Consider the following 18094-nt stretch of genomic DNA (forward strand, 5'->3'; position numbering starts at 1 on the left):
TTGAGTGTCGACTCCTCCCCACCTTAATGAGACCCGTGGCGAAAACAACGAGATGGAGCCACATGAGGGAGAGGCGGGTGGAGTGCAGAAGTGCTCTTGGAGGAAAAGGTAGCAAAGAGGTGAGAGATAAAGCAACGGGGCAGTGAGCAATTATCCCTGACTCCGGCCATCAGGCCCTCTGGCAGGCACGTAACAAATGATCCATATCTTCACACCGAGCTACGATCCCTGCTCAGCCAGATGCGCAAAAACGTTATCGGAGAGCGTAATGCTTTAAGCACTATTAATGCCATCTTTTATTCTTATATATTATTTTATTGCTTTGTGCCAAAATAGGTGTCTTAACTGTTGAGGCCATAGAACCGTTTGAATTAGATTACGAGAGGGAATGTAGGCCTGCTTTATTAAAAAGGAGAGGGAGAGGGTGAGAGAGGGGAGAGAGTTATCGGAGCTGAGCTTGAAGGAATGAGGGAAAAGGAGACATAAGAGAACAAGTAATGCCTACGGCAGCTTTCCTTTTCCGTGCAGGTGTTTGACTTATTGGACAGAAATCTGTGCGCGTTCATGCAATGACAGTCCATCAGGTTCGAGGGGTTTTCGGATCTCGACATGAGCTGCCTCAGACACAATTTTTCAGACGGAGACCAGACGCACTTGTACTTTGAGTCCATCAAAGTCGCCTACAGGTCGATGGAATGATCAGTACAACTTGTCCAAATGCACCTACACACTGTGTGATTACAACTATCTCACAAATTCAGTGTATGTCACACTATGAGATGGTAAAAAAAAGCAAACTGGAGCCCGAGTGTGCGCCAGAAATGGAGCTGTGGTATTGTGTCCCATTTGTCCACTCACGAGCACGAGCACGGCCGCAGCCTGTGAGAGTAAGAGCCACAGCATTTAGCATCATGTTTGGCTTGAAAGACACAACAGCTGAAGATTAGATCTCCTTCAATTGATTGATGGGTCCGACAGAGCAGGCTAACCAGTGGAAAGCTAACTAGTGATTTATGGAAAGCACACAAACATAGTCTTGAGGGTTTGCCTCCGGTTACCTGACTACTTAAATTAGACCATCTGTCAATCACGTAAGCATCAAATGACTAATTAAAGCAACACAACCAGAACCATTTAACCTTGAACATTCATCAGCATGTGAACAACGGCATAAATCAACAGAAAGTGTATTCAATGTGTACTCAGACATTTTTTATTCTGGCCCATGTGGTGGGGGCGGGCTTTACGACGTATACTGCAGCCAGCCTGCGGATGTTTTGGCTCATCTCTTCGGGAGGTGTTAAAGCCCAACTCCATACTACACACAGTCCATGGCCGGTATCAGGACTGTCAGATTTTGAGGCATGTCCAGTGGTACAGATGTAGCAGAAGCCCTGTAGTGCGCCCCTGGATATGTGAATTGATAATCACACAGCGACCCATCGCTACAGGTGCAGCTATTACCAGATAGTATAGTAATAGTAAGTATTCCCACTTCCTGGTCCACATGCTCAATAGCTCGCTTACATCCCAACAGCTATAGATAACTAGCTTAGTAAAGGGTGAAGCAGTTTGAGGGCGAGGCGTTTGCAGTCAGAAGGTTTGCCACACAACATCTACTTTTATCTGGGCCAGCCTAAAAAATGGAGCATTGTGATAAGGGACCTGGGGAATAGTTGCGTGCCGTGGACAGAAAATGTGTTGCCCTTTGAGCCGAGCTGCTATTGTGAGGTTTTTAGTCTCGATGACATGAGGAAAATCACAGAAAATCTCTTTGTTGAAGGAGCGAGACACAACAAAAGCTGAAGAGAAAGATAAACACTCTTGTATTGTACTTTGAGCAAAAAGGAGAGAAGGGAAGAGGAACTAGAATGGAGAAATGCTGAGCATTTGAGTAGCCAGGTTTGCAGATGGCTTTAGCAGGAAGTTTCCTTTCACAGCCTCTTCTTTCTCAAGTCGAACCTACCCTGACGAGATGCCGCTGTGCAAGGCAACGCACAGTCTCTAACAAATGGGAGCCACACACATACACACACATACATACACGCGCCAAAGAGCCCATGCTGTCGGAGCACCTACACAGGCTGGAATATACGGATCATGATTCACAGTGTGCGGTAAACTCCTCTCTTCGTTCTGTCCTTCACGCTTCACATTTCGCTGAAACGTGCTTAGCATCATTTCATTGTTAGTAATAGTTCAGATGATGCCGTTTGTCATGAGAGCAAAAAGAAGACATTCAAATCTCAAAATGATAGTTCTGTCATGTGCCGTTGGAGGTCTGCGTTTACTAAATCCCCTGTTGCTCACAGCAGCGAGAGCACAAGACTCACGCTGTTAAGTATTCAGGAACAGAGAGTGTTTCGTGACCACAGTGGGCCAAAAACACCGGGACAGGAAAACTTCCAACGAGGACAAACTTTATATGGACGCCTCTCTGAGCATCTTGCCGACCGCGCGAGTGCAGCTCGCCCGCGCAGCAGCTCCCCCGTCTACACAAAGAAATGTGCGCAAACACGATTGCGACGCACAAGTGGGAGTCAGTATTGTGGCTCCGCCCCCCTCCTGCATCGTCCTCAGCCAGGAGAGCAGCTTATCTCAAGCTCTGTGCGTGAGAACGTTTGACACCAAAAACACGAGTCAACAAATATTTCCATTTTGCGTTGACCTGAAACGTAATGTAAATGATCTAATGTGCAAATAAACCCTAGAAAACATCAGTCTCGGAGGCTGGGCCTGCGTGGGGCTTACTAAAGATTCCCCTTTAATATCATGAGGAAGTGGCAGCAGCTTGAGGGAACGAAGCAATAAGTAAAACATTTACATAAATTCAAATGGTAATGTATTCTGCGTCGGGCCACGGATCCCCGTATAACAGAGGGAACTTATTTCGAGGGAAAAAAATATTGTCTTTTTGAGGAGAGCAAAGCAGAAGGAATTTACAAATGCGTGTGCAGACACTAGAGTAATGAACAAATATTAGCCGCAATGTTTTGTGATTGAAAATGAAGATAAACTATTATGATCTCTGGAGCCCGACTGTGTGTCGGCGCTCGCGCACACACGCACACACGCACACAACCGCTGAGCCCCAATTCATTTACCAAGTCTCATGCAGGCATTCAATGGGAACACAAAAGGAATTCTTCATATAAAAATTGCCCTGTAGATCAATCCAAAATGTCCACCGGCCACCAATGACGATATTGGCACGAGGTTGAATTAGTTTTCCACAATATGGAGAACACACACACAGACACACACACACACACACACAAACCATCCAGGTTTTCCTCCCTGCTGCATTCAGCCCAACCGCGGAGCATGATGACAAACATCTTTATAATTAAATGAACGAGTGGGGTCAAAACTCCTGAGGGGTCCACTGGCTTGATATGAAAACTAAATTGGCTCTCCTCAGGGTGACTTCACAGAGAGAATTGCCTAACCCGCGTTTATAACTATTATTAAAAGAGGAAGATTATTTATCTTCCAAGCGCCGTAATGTTGGGAGTGTAATGTCTCCCACTCTATCCCGGCCTGCGCTGAGTCTTCATCAGAGCTAATGACTGTGCAGGGTGACTGAAGGGCCCCACACACACACACACACACACACACAGTAAAAATAAGAGGTTACATTACCTTTCCAAAGCTTCCTTTCCCAATGGCACGTAATATCTGAAAGTGGTCAAAGGTCACTGTGAGGAGAGAGAGGGAAATCAGTCAGTGTGGATCACAATAGAGTAGTGATTATCCTCTAGAGGCCATGACAGTCTGTCCTAAAATAATATTTTAGTCCGGACCAAAGTGGTGATCAACCAAGTGGCAGAGGCATCCTGTAGAACGCTACACGGTTACATCAACACGGATTTGAACACTCGTCAAGCTAAAGTAAAAAATCAACACATGGGTCTTCGGGTTATTTTGTGGAAGAACAGTGGGAAGTGATAGAGGAGACTCATTTCTGAAAAACAGTACTGCAATCAATCATCTTTATTTAATACAATATCAATATACGTAAGATATAGTACCAGTCAAAAGATTGGAAACACTTTCTCATCAAATAAGAAAATGTTTCCAAACTTTTGACTGAAACTGGAAGCATCAACATATGTAATGGCAGACGGTTGTTTTGGTTCATCGTCTTTGTTAGTGTTGTTCTGCTTACAGACAGAAAAGTACGTAGTACAGAGCTTAAACAGTTTGAGGAAAAACACCGGATAACAGAAAGCAACAGATAATATATTTACTTTTGTGTTAATTCCACTATGCAGTGGGGTGGAAACTCTAATAAGCAGCTTTCTAAACTTTAGCCACAGTTTTAATACGGAAAATACAAGATTTCAACACAGACACAACAATGAGGCCACTCACACAATGGACCAGCTACTGCAAAAGAATCCACACGGCAGACCTGCCCCTCTTTCTAAGTGGACACACTAGTGGAGCTAATTACCATCACCAGCGAGCCACTGTGCTGTGACTGGCTAAGCGAGAAAACAACCCCCCAAAAAAAGAACCTTTTAAGGAAACCGATTCATTAACCTGCAGGAATGCATTAAAGCAGTAAACACACACGCTGTGCTGGGACTGGCCACAGCGGTACCAGTGGTACCAGCGAGCACTAGCTAATCACAGCTCAATTAGGCAGTACAAGGCAGAACGCTAAATAATGTGTCCGTTTTTGATGAGAGATAACCAAGATTGAGTCTTTAGTCAATCTTAATTTACTGCGTGCTATTGAGTGTCTAATTTATAGGGAATTAAGTGAATTATTTTGACAGGGCAAATGGTAATTAGCTACAGCTGAGTGACAGTGGCGACAGTTGGGGAACTTTAGCTTTCACTTGCTACAGCTTGTTCAGACACATCTAATTGCTTAAGTTATGATTAAAGTTGCAGTGGTTGATAGGTGCTTTCTAATAAAAACTTTCAGTTGGTACGGATTTAAGACAGAGTAATAAGTTTGTTACTATGTGCTGCACGTACATGTGGGCTGATGGGCTGCCACCGACTGACCTCCCCCTGGTTCCCTGTGTTACTGATTGAGACTTGCCTCTGCTGTGTGTGTGTGTGTGTGTGTGTGTGTGTGTGTGTGTGTGTGTGCCACAGGCAGATGTTGGCACAGCGTGCCCGTTGCTAGCTCATGCAGCTCCTCTTTAAAAGCCATTCAGCTTGTGAAGCTCACATCCCGATCTGCTCAGCTCCCTGTCTGTGTAGACAAGGAGCAATCATGAGAGGCTCACGCACCCCCGGGCCGAGGGAGGCGCCCCCCCCTCCTCTCCTCCCAATATTTTTTCACAGACATAAAGACACAAGGTAGGCATAGTTTAGGTTTTTGTCCGAAGCTAATCCAGCAGGGATTTTCCCCGCTCAGTCTCTTGTACATGGCTAATCCCCTCGCATGGCACGGCTCCGGCTGCACCCCTGGTGCCGACGCACGGAGACGCCGCGCCTGTGAACACGCGACAAGTGATGAAATATGATGGAGAAGAAAAATTGTTCGTTGTTGCAGAAGAGGCGGACGGACCGGCAGCGGGTTTGAACAAAGTCAACTGTAACAAGATCTGGCAACTCTGCTACTGATGCCTCAGATCTGATCGAGGGTTGACAGAACCTGACCTATAAAATCCCTCAAGATCCACAACCAATATCGTCGGCAGCTCCTGCAGATTTGAGGAGAATGGCTGGATCCATTAAAATGTAGCTTGTGGTGTCAATTACATTTTTAAATTTAACTAATTCTGTGTAACACACACAATGATTGCGATGACTTGACCCTGAGCACAGCCGTGTGGCCTAAAAGTGAACAGACACCGGCAGCACGGCAACATGATTCCTACTCGACAGAGAGCACCATTAACCACATCAACTCTTTTATTTTTTGCAGACATCGATTGTCCTCAATATCACGGTTCAAAGTCTGAGTCATCAACAAACCCCCTATCCCTCCTTCCCCACCTCTAACCCACACTCCCCTTAATTTTTGCACGGTGACATGAGCAGCTCTTCAGAGCAGACGCAGTGTTTCCGCTTAACCGCCGCATCAGGCCTTTTTACATCGACTCAAATCACGTTGTGGGTTAGAGAACAGCACAAACGGTGTATGTTTGTTTTTCTGTCGGTACTCGGACTCTATCAAACACCTCCCCTGTGTTTCACTGCTCGCCAACATTTCACAGCAGGTTTTCTCCGGTGCCGTCAACAAGCATTTTGTTTTCCAACGCTTCGAGCGGTCGAGCTCCAGACAGCTCCAGGTGTTTGGTCGAAACAACAGTGAATAAACACTGCCGATGCTATAAATGTCGTTTCAACCAGAAAGTTGTAGTCAGTGTGTTGGCTCCATCGGCAGCTCTCTGGTTGCGGTGGATGCTGCCCAAAAAGACAACCAAACCCTTCAGACGAGTGCAGTGCGAGTGTGAGGGGAAGAGGATCTGCTGTGGAGACCGTGGGAGAAAGACATCTTTACCTCCACGGGGGCTGGGAGCTGGCGACACACCCGGAGGAAACGCTGAGCGGGCTCCACTGGGGGCCCTCGCTAGGGGACGGGCTCTCAGTGGAGGGGTTGATGTTGGCACAAAGCCCATGTGAAGGGGGCATTGAAAGTGCGAGTCTGAGAGGGTCCGAGAGTGGGTGTGTTCATGCACTTAGAACCTTGAATACAAAAGGCACATTTGGGCCCTCGCTATAAAATGTTTATTTGTACGTAGCACTTAGTAAAGTGACATTGAGGATACAAAGAAACAACTTAAGCTTATATCTGAATGCTATCGTCACTGGGATTGATTTTAAATATCTATCCTTTCTGCAAAATCTTTGGCAAGCACAAAATCTCTAAATACTACACTACACATGTGCATCGGCCACCATTGCTATGGAGAAGTAGCCAGAGCATCTTCCAAATACTTGATGGTGGAAGTAAAAAAAGTGAATCAAAAAGGAGGTCATGGTACCTCACGAGACACATACACACATACATACACTGCATTATGTCAATATTTCAGTGTCTGCATAGTGCACCAAGAGCCTGAGAGACAGCTCTGCAGCACAGTGCTATGGAGGGGTAGGATGGACTTACAATGAACTACTACTTTTCATTATTAAAATGAATGCATGATAGAAACGTTGATAAAATGGCTTGTATCAGCACCACTTGGGGGTAGAAGTGATGTGAAGCAAAGGGAGATGGGCCTGTTTTGTGTTTCTCTCTCAAGAGCAGCTTAAAAATGACAGCAATGACATGGTATCCCCAGTAGTGGTATATCCGGGCGGTACTTTACACAGCTGATCCAAAGAGCCTATTAATTCTATTACGATGGCAAAGATAAGTAGAGCTAAGATATGATATGACAAGTTAGGACAAGTCAAGTCAAGATAAGATAAAATAACCACAAGGGCAATAGTACAACAAAAACTATAAAGAGCAACTAAAGACAAAATTAAGAGATAAAGTGGTGGTGAACAGCATAAAAAGTAACCACATCATATGGTTTAATCTAGATTAAAGAAATCAATCTATGCCCACCACTAATATATATATATATATATATAAATGCTCAGTAACTATGCTATATTATGTAGTAAAGCAGTACAATATATAACAAAACCGAGTACAGTACACGGTATAAGAACTGCAATAAAGCAACACCAACACAGTTATTTATAATGTGGAAGATAAAAGAGAACAGAGCCTCAACGAGCTGAACCAGGAGGACACCTTCAAGACCACTAAGAATGCATTATGCATCAAGATCATTAACCCTGCTAATTATACCCTGGGAAATACTGAATAGCAAAGGGCTCTGGAGACACGGCCCTTCAAAGCAATTCTCCTCAACACAATAGCTTTTTAGAAAGGAAGACTAAACAAATGTGCTGCTCACGGTCCACAGAAACGTGTGCTATCAATCCTTCATAGATGAAAAGAGAGCGTGGCGTTACAAGAAAGTCATTAATAGTAACAAAAAGACTGCAATTAACCGCTGGGGCCCCACACTGAGCCAAAACATGTTGACACACACACACACACAGGATAATACCAATAAATAGATGAAAACAAACAGGACTCTTGAGCGTGGCGGCAAGTTTCTGTAGTAATATTTGGGCCTTAATTATGAGAAGACAAAGTGATTTTCCTGAGACGGTGAGGAAAGGAGTGGGACATTTATTGAGGGCGCAGATGCCGACGACGACTCAGGAGTTCAACCAAACAGACTTATTTCGTAATCCTATTGTCTTCTGTTATTGAGTTCTAACCGCAGCTCGTTTTTAATCCTGGAATTGTGAGGAGGGTGGAGATCCTTCCATTTTACCCCCAAAACACCAACCGCTGATCTCATCTGGTGGAGAAAATAACTGCACTGCAATTGCAGTTGTATTCAACCCCCCCGAGAGCAGTGAGTGTTGACTCGTTCCACGGAATATCAAAACCCCACCGACAACTCTCAATCTCATTGGCCAAGACTCCCTTCTATTATTTCACCCGTGTGTTCCCCCCCAAATGAGCCGATCAATAAACGTGGAACCAGTGATACCGTCAGCCGAGCTGGGATGGTAGCGAGGGGGGAGGAGGGGGCACTATCCCAATCTGTGTGTGTGGGAGGGGGGCAACCGAATACCTTTGAGGTCAGTTGAGCTTAAGCACATCCACCTCATACGATGGAGCCATAGTTTGACAGCTCCCTTCTTGTCACGAGTTTTGTGCTGAGTGGGCGCAATCGGGAAAGAAATTGGTGTTCTGTGAGAGTAACGCGTAAAAAACACATTCATTTTAAAAACAGATTGACCGATCCACTCACACCTTCGTGTCCAGCCGTGATTTATTAGATGGAAGCCATTTCTGAGTAGTGGCCAACACAAAAAACTCCCATTTTATTTTATACTGAAATACTCTGCAAATATAGACAGCTCCATTAAAGATTAACACATAATTCAATTGGCTCTGGTTCAAGAGTTGGTGGTACTCCAAATCCAAAGAATCGATATACATAGAATCCTAAAAAATAATTTCATCAGGAACCTTCGTGTGGTGATTAAAGAACGGTAAACTAGATAAAGCTGCAGACTCTTTGGGTTTTATATTGGAGACAGAAGTTGAACACTTTCTTTACGCCAGTTCCAACAGATACACAAATGCAATACATGGTATATTTGTTTCTGCAAGTTACTAATCCCAAAGGCTGCTTACCTGCCCATTATAGCCAGTAACAAATGAAGCATTGTTTCAAATACGGCAAAGCCAATGTGATGTGGAAATACTGGTCATTTCTGAATACTTGAGTAAGGCGCAATCCTTTCCAAATGTAAAGCAGTTTGACGTGGCACGCAGAAAGTTTTAATGGCGGGCCCGCTGGACCAGGATCAAAAAGCCTCCCAGCATCGATCCCTTCCTGCTCCGTCTTTGGAGAATACTCCTCTGCTTTTAGTCCAATCCGCCACCCCGCCCAGTTTCTCAGATAACGCTGACAGGATGCCATTCGCAAACATGGCGCACACAACCGGAACGAAGGGGACGCTGTCTGTCGTTCTACACACAGCGATTGGGGGCCGGAATGCATGTGACACCAGGCGGATCACAGCAACAGCTGCTCAGAGAAAAGCACACCGTTTGCACAACAGCATCATCTTTTCCCACGCGATTGAACACATGGCCTGATCAAAAGTCTTTCTATGCTCTAACCCCACGCTCTAGGAGGCACAAATCTCTGCATATATGGAGAGAACTGTTCAAAAAAGTAATGACTGTTTAAATTGGTCCACACTGCAGCGCTTTCCACAGATGTGTTGACTTCAAATGATAATTGGATAGGATGGGGAGATGTGGTTGAGGTGGAGGGACGTGCCTGTGCAACTCTCGTGTATGATCCCAGTGGGCAGACGGTCGTGTAGCGCCACTGCCTTTGAGTCTCCTTTAATGAGTGTTTTTATGTTGTTTATCTTCATCTGCTTTTATGATGACACAAAGGAGCTGCATGACTGCGAAATTAAAGCATCCATTAAGGCTTGATCAGGGGCTGTCTTTTTTTTTCTCCGCTGCCTGTTTGTGTGCCTCATGTGATGAGCATCCATTGAAACACAACCACCTTTTTTTCTGCTACTGTCTGTCTTGGTGTTGCTAGGCAGCAGCTTGGGTCCGAGAAACGGTTCGGCTGACCGGGGCATGGAGATCTTCTACATACGAAATACTTTATGTGGAAATAAATAGTGTTATATATCTTCCCATCATTTCCTGAAAGCTTTTGAGATGGGTAACTATGGTCACCTGTGCCAGCTATGTGAATATATATGTAAATTAAATCTCCCTTTTTGCACATTGAAGTGTTGTCGGATTTTGGCAGCTGTCTGCCGGCGCTTATGAAGGTTGCTGTTACTACCACATTGCATTGTGGGATCTTACGATAGCGTAGTCTCCAGTGTAAAACCTTGGGTGTTGCTGAATGAACCAGGAATAAGAGCATTCTGACTTCAATCTTGTCTATCTGATGGACGAGTAGCATTCAATGGTTGACCCACCAACACATAAACCCCCAATGCATTTATACGATGATTTAGCACAAAATAAACACGGTGGTAACCCAGCTGCAACATTTTGCAAAACCAGTCCTAAACACCATGGACAGTATGTGCAAAGCGTCCCGCGCTGCTAAAGTTGAATGAGGAAAGAAAAAGCTGCCCAGGCGTCTCAGAAATCTCCACAGACGGAGAGCCGTGTCTCCAGGAATGAGAGGGGAGACGTGGAAATGGACCTCTACGCACAGAGGAGCCCTTACTGGAGGCTACATCACACATCTAGATGTCAAGACGAAAAGGGAGCATGAAAGAGAGCACTTCAGAGGAGAATTCTGCAGTGCAGAACGGGGACTCTCGCATGCACAGCACTGCCACAAAGCAACATCATCTGGACCGTGTGAAAACTTCTGATGTTACCATAGCAATGTGTCCCTTTGTGTACGTGTCTGTTTCTCTCCGTCTGTGTTACGTTGCAGAGATGCCACATCAACCCCTAGTCCCTGCGTTGGCCCAATTAATTCACTGGGATTCACAACTCCTGTGCAACCACCGGCACATCGTGTGTTCGTGTTTTGGCTCATTAATAAAAAACGCGGGGAAGGTAATGTGCTGGGTTGACACCGATCGCTTTTGAGAACATCCAAGGTTGTGCAAGTAAACGATTTAATGCATCTGCAGTGGGGCCTGGTTTCACTAAACTACTGGGCCGTGACACATCTTGGGGCGGAAATAGACCCCAGCTAAAGGGGTTGAAATGCCGGAACTACCTTTGGACTGTTCATGGGAGGAACCATTAGGGAGCTATTTGGAATCTGCTGGGAGGCAGTGGGGGGGATGGGAGGAACGGCAGTCAGAGTCTTTTGGAGAAAGAAAAGCTAAACAGTAAAAGCTCTGTAGTGTGCAGGTGTTGAGGTTTGCACTCTTTGCTTTACCTTGCCTGTCAAGGGTGAAAAGTACACCGCAGGCTAAATAATGCATCTTCGCTCCCAGCTCCAGCTGTCCTTACATAAAACACATGAATCAAGGTATCTACCGGATTTAAGGTCCCTTTCACTGAGGTGTTTAAAATACTAACATATCTTGTACGCATGTATGCAGGACCTTGCTCCGGTAGACCGGACTGGCAGGCGTTTACGACTAGCCCCGGAGCAGTATATGGAGTTCACCAGTCAGGTGTGCGCTCACATGACGCCTCAGCCTCGAGGCCATGCTTCAAACCCCCCCCTTTTGTTACGCAACACCTCTTTTTGTACTTTAAAAAAACCTGCGGTCTCTTTCGACACCTGGAAGTAGCAGTGCAACGGATTCTGTGGACCTGGGCTCTCATTGGTTGTTTGTTTGCAAACACACACACAAACACACACTCACTCCTCTGGGAGTGTGGCGAGCAGCTGGAGAGGAGGAGCCTCTGTCACATTTAATAGTGTGCGGCCATTCAATGTAGAGCCCTCTGAGGACAGCTAAGCGGACGAGCGTGTTTGTGCACGTCGGTCAGTGCGTAAGTGACCTGGTTCCTGCTGGCTTTCCGGAGTAATTGGAGATTTTAATATTCACACAAGTGAGAATAATCGGTTTCTTAGCGTGAGGCATTGAGCCACATGCACATTTAACCAGTTCTGTATTGTTCTGAGGATTTTCTTTGTGCAGCTGGAAGAAAGAAAGATTATTACTAATGAATCCAAATAGTGTCGGAGGGAGGAGATTTTACAGATTACTGACCAATTGCATTTGAACAAGGTTTAAAGGTCTTACGATTTCCCACCATAACCAGATTTTTTCCAATTACCTTGTTTTTTGTGGGCATGTGATCACAATGAGAGTGTGACAAACCCATTTTCGTAATATGACAGCAGGAAAAGTCCTGCCTTCCTGCAGCGAGGAGCACGGCCCCTTTCCAATGACCTCATTTTGCGGTTACAAATAGCCTCCTGGAGAACTCAAATCTCACGACGGACAGAAGTAAAAATTGTAAAATGTAAATGTATTAAAGGACATTGGCGGGTTGAAATTGATTCCAACTTTGTAAGGATAAAGGAGAAAAAAAAAGGAAAAGGTTTAAGATGTCACGGTGGTAGATTCAACTGTTGACTTTCTCAAGTTATGAAACTCCATCTCCTACTTTGGATTTCTTTATTCATCAAGGAAGTATTTCAATTCCAAATTACTTTATTACTATGAGTCAAGTAATCATTGATAGTGATTGTTGGTTAAATACCTCAGTGTTTCCCCAAACATTATAACATTGCAATTCTTCTTTATCGGCTTCATTTGCTGCGAGGTTGCCTGAGCAGATGACAGTAAAGAAGTACTTTACAGTTAGTTGCAATCACAATCTTTCCCCAATGGAACTGGGGTCTAGTTCAATAATTAAAGCAGAGGGATTTAACTAAATGGGGACAATAAGCAGCGGTGTGTTTCTCCATAAAAGACCTGGATGACCCGAAAGTACCGCTGCGGCCCTGCGGGTAGCACAAGTGTTTTGCTTTATTAGCCACTCTTCTTATTAATCCCACTGTGTAATTTCCCACAGCAAAGACCAGCAGATTGATGGTGGACAGTAAACGTCGCTGTTCCCAAAGGTTGGGAACGCACAAACACAGCCGACAAAACAATCAGCAGACAACTCCTCTACCTAATTAAGACCACGTCAGTTGCATCCCCTTGTACTGATTCCACTACCACACGCACGCACGGACACACGCACGCACACACACACGCACGCACACACACACACACCTTCCGTAACTCCGGAGGACATTCATGAGGCGTTGCATCAGTCGGGGGAGAAAGGGACGTTTTTTCGATTAATTTCAAAGGCAACCGGCGCGATACGATTGATGGCTTCCCTCAAGCCAACTTTGGCCTGTTGCAGTAGAAAAAAAAAGACACAATAATTGCAATTTCACTAGTCGAAATGTCTGCTGTGAAATGGAGACAACACAAAGTCGTTGAGGACCATCAAGTTTAAATGTGATGGACCGAATAAATTTGGGCCAAATGTGTCATTTTCCATGGAGAAGAGAGAAAGTTTACCTTGGGGGAGAATGGCTTTATAAACACATCAACTGCTCCCACATGTGTGATTATACCACACAGACTACATGTTAAAAAGAAAACTTACTGTATGTTATACGTTCACTTTGCAATGGTGAGGAGTTTACTTTACATCACATCAACCGTACAATAGAATAAGCTCAACTATCTGACCTGTGGGCACACTCGGCCATCACACTGAGGCTTTGTTCCCCACCTATTGTGCGCCGCTGCTCGGCCTCATTAGGGCGGCCCTTCGCCGTGGCGAGCGGCCAGGAGCCGCGGGCAGCCGTGGAGTTGCGGCAAATAAAGAGAAGGAAAGAAAGTGAGTGCCTCAGTATTCAGCATGAGCAACTCTCTCTCTAGCTCTCTCTCTCTCTCTCTCCTCCTCAACAAAATCTGCTTTCATTGCCTCGTACACTTATTCTTGACGGGAAGAGCAGTCACGCTCACACTCAGACATTCAGGCAGACGCGCACACACAAACACATACTCAGAGTGAGAGCATAGAAGTTTATCGTCCTCAGAAGAGGAAAATTGCCTTTAGTTCAAAAGGAGGATAAATAAAAGACAAGACAATTAACAGCATCTTCCACGAGCACAATTGCCCACACACTCCTTTGGAGCAAAAAGTAACAAGTACACCAAGAAACTGCGCTCATGCTCCATTAAAGCAGGAATTTGTCGACCCTGCACTCTCTCTCTCTTCTGAATGCTGTTCACAACAAGGGACCTCTTTGCGACCGTTCCAAGATCGGACGTGGACTTGAGGGGGCGAGACTGAAGCGCTGCTTTGTGCAGAGGCTGGTTAATAGTTAAGCTCAACGGTTCAGCTCAGAACGAGTCTCTAACTTTTGTGGAGTAACAACTAGTGAGGATGCATTGCTTCGTTTAAAAAAATAAAATAATTCAGTATTAAATGCATCTCATGCATTAATTGGGATTTTGTGCTGAATTGTTTCACAGTGACTTTGTAAAGTCTCTGCTAGTGCCAAGTTCAAAAATTACACACACTTTGTTCAGTGATTAAGCAGCCAAAATAGGAAGAAAAAAATAAGACACTTCTCTTAAACAAAAAGGCTGAAGTGTCTACTAGACCAGACCGGCATGCATGCTGTTGTCAAAGAGTTCTTAGGAGGGGGAGGGGGGCAAAGCAGAAACTAGCAGGGTGGGCACCTCAATCAATTCCACAGCCGTCTCTTGCTAATCAAACTATCTGCCAAAAAAGCCCTTAAGGCAGCTGCGCTTGCACATCAAACCTGACCGCTTGATTATGTTTTCGGCCACTTTGAGCCAAGCGCTGCTCTAATATTACCATCTAATGTGGGCCACGCGCTGGTTTTCCAAGAAGCCGGAGATATTCTGTTTCCGAGAGACCCGGTGAGCCAGCGTGAGGCGCGTCCTCCAACGCAGAGCGCCGGGTTTCGTGATGACCGCCCATTCCCATTCCTCACTGCATGTCAACTCTCTGAAGAGGTCAACATTGCGAGGGCACAACCATTGAACACGTCAAGGGCACCTCGACACAGCGGATAGTAATTGCAATTGAAGCGGGGCAGATGTAATTAGGTTTCGCTTTTTTTGCAGGTCATACATAATTGGATAACAGGAGCGGTATGGAAACAGACTTCTGTCTGATATTAAAAGATGGCATATCAAGTCTCTCCCTCGCCCTCCACAAAAGCAAAGCGGAGAAGCGCACCATCTCGGCCTCCCGAGGTTCGACCCCTGCCGTCGATCACACACACAGCAGCTATGGCAACGGGAGCTGAAATTGACGCGGGGCTTTAATCAGGCGCACAAACCTCGAGCTGGAGGGCCACTCCTAATCTTTTCAACCAGCCACTCCCTTTGACAGGCGAGGGAATTGGACTCTTCTTGAAGACCATCGAATAAAAGATACAACCTTAATTGGGTTATCCTTCCATGTTAAAGTGTGCACTAAACACACACACACACACACTCACAGAGAGAGAGGGAGGCCATAAGACAGCACCCCCGCTGAGAAATGACCTACATATATTGTTTTTAACTCAAGTCTGACTAACTTGGCCAGCACATTGATGATAGCACTATGGCAACACATGGATTTGGGAGTTTTTCTGTAGCCCATCATAGAGGTTTCGTGTGTGCACTGCTAAAGACATGTAGAACCCATAAACCGAGGAGACATCGTGAATTAGCATTGAGTCTATGCGTGACACTAATCGTGTCTTAATTATGCAATTAACTTATCCGTCTTCAAATAGTCCCCATTTCAGAGAGTTCTCTCGCGCATTAACTCCCGCTGTGACGGGGCGGGACCGCGGACCTTTTTTCTTCTTTCTCCTCTATTTTATCCGCACATGAGCTAATTTGAAGTCAAAAACTTTGTGTGCACGTGCACGGCCGCCGCGTGAACGTAATTGTGCGCGGTGGACATTGCCCAATGTGAGGGGACGCATCGTCTGCGAGCCTCGCCTGTGGCTGCGCAGCGGTCGGACACGAGCCGAGTTACGACTCGGGGACGGACATGTTTTCTTATCGCACACACTCCAAAAAAAAAAAAAAAAAGCAGCGTATGTTTTAAATATTGGCGACACGCTGTTCTCTGTCCTCGACAACGTGACGTTTCGCGGGAAATCCGGCCGGCTACAAACAAAAAGGCAACAGTCTGCTTCTGTCGACGTTTGAATTCGCAGTAGAAACTTTGACAACTTGGCGTCGCGACGCGTGGCCACATTTCACAAGCGCCAACTTTAAAGACAGCGCACATTAGATTAAACACTGATGCACACAACTCTTACTTCCAATGCAGCGCGGTATGTTTAAGGGTTCCGTCACTTACCATCTTCCTTTTCATCGAAAACTGGCCTCTTTGAAGAACTATTGGCTCCCATCCTCTTCTTCCACTTGCCCCAGTGAAACATTGATGCTCAGCTTGCATTCCTCGCCTCTTGAGGAGAAACTGCAGCTCAGTGTTGGACACCCTCCCCGCAGGACAGTAGTGCTAACCGAACATTTCACCCCCCCCCCCCTTTGCCACACCCCCACCCCTCAAAAACCCCTGTCCGTTATGTCGTTTTTTTATGAACGTTATCGGATTTCTATTCTGCCGCAAATGTGAACGCAGCCACTTAATGTGTCGCTCAACCTATGCGCCGAACCGGGTACAGCAGCAAGTACCGACGCCCCGTAGAATATTTTCAAAGAGACTCTGGTCGGTTCGTCACAGCTGGAGGTTATTGTTACCACTCGTTACTGGCGGGGTTCGGTTCTCCTCCGTAGCCCGTCAAGCCGAACCGAGGGACTCGCGTTCCGTCGGGTTAGGAGTGAGAGAAGCGTCGAGCTAGCCGCAGTTAGCTAAAACCAAGCCGGAAGTCGAGCAGGGTTGCCTGAACAATAAAAGATATGTCAGACATTAAGTCATCAGTGCAATGTGTTTGACTAATTAAATTATTAAATGAATCGAATGATTTGAAGCAGTAAATTGTACGCAATGGAGTGATTGTATTTATAAATAAAATACATGTATATAAAAGTCTTCGGTGGATCAGAAAATATAAGATAGTTATATTCCATAATTCCTCCCGTGAAATTTAATCCGTTTTCATTTCCTTTCTCGAATTGCCAACGGGGCTTTTATTGTGAAATTAGAACGGTACCCGCTATTTTTCTGTCCAACTTGACACTTGTGAGAGTAGTGTGACAGTTGCTGGCCAGTGACTGTAGTCGACGTAGCCCCCGTGTCTCCGTATCACAGACTGTCACGCATATCAACGCACGAGGGCCAGCCTCTGTAGGTGAAGCCAGGAGGGCTCTAAACACACTGTGGGGGGGGGGGGGGGGCTTCCATCGCTTGTAGCAGACAACTGGTGCTTTCCTTCAGCCCGAATGAACCTCGGTGAAAATATTCCACAATCTCATTAGGAGATGGATGGGTGGTTCCGAATCACTGAGGGGGAAGAGGATTTTAACACGTGGGCTTCAATGTGGACCGGAGGTTTATTTGCAGTTCACCTTGTTGGCGCGTGGACGGCGGTCGAGCCCGCCCCCACCGTCGCGTTGTTTAGGGGTTCAACAAGTCAGCGAGTCAGCGAGTCCGGTCAAAACCACTAGAAGTGTAAATGCATAAATAAGAAAAACTGATTTAATATTAAACAATATATTAAATGGATGATGATCAAAGTAAGAACCACCGCTAGATTTTTTTTATATTGTGTAAATTATATTTAGGACATTTCAAAAGACCAATCCATCTTTAAAATGTTATATCAGATATCTGCTTTGGATGTTTTCAACATTCGAAATGAAATCTAAAAAATATAGTTGCATTATTGGAAATGCTTAGCTAAATTAATTATACAATATCATTCTTAATTGTCAACATAATTTAATTAATCACCAATTAAAATTGAAATTGCACAGATACAATGACCCTTTTTATCAGCACAAAGTTTAAAAAACTACCAAAACTAAGGCTAACCTGTATTTCTGGGGCCCTGAACCCACCACACACACCAACACACCATGTGTGGACCTCCAATATCTCCTTTTGTGTTTGACATACCAT

The 18094-nt window shown here is 45.3% G+C and overlaps 1 protein-coding gene across 1 annotated transcript in view; it reads right to left on the reverse strand.

Moving 5' to 3' along the window:
- The window catches only part of LOC119213881 (serine/threonine-protein kinase 32C-like), a 51968-nt gene extending 35095 nt beyond the window's left edge, over positions 1-16873 (reverse strand). The window contains exons 1-2 of the mRNA XM_037465080.2: positions 16370-16873; positions 3643-3698 (exon numbers count right to left, since the gene is read on the reverse strand). Of these exons, the coding sequence (XP_037320977.1) occupies positions 3643-3698; positions 16370-16451 (138 nt within the window). The 5' untranslated portion in view covers positions 16452-16873. The remainder of the gene's footprint in view (positions 1-3642; positions 3699-16369) is intronic.
- Between the last annotated feature and the right edge of the window lie 1221 nt (positions 16874-18094).

The sequence above is a fragment of the Pungitius pungitius genome, chromosome 13 (genome assembly GCF_949316345.1).
Source record: "Pungitius pungitius chromosome 13, fPunPun2.1, whole genome shotgun sequence".
NCBI classification, from domain to species: Eukaryota; Metazoa; Chordata; class Actinopteri; order Perciformes; family Gasterosteidae; genus Pungitius; species Pungitius pungitius.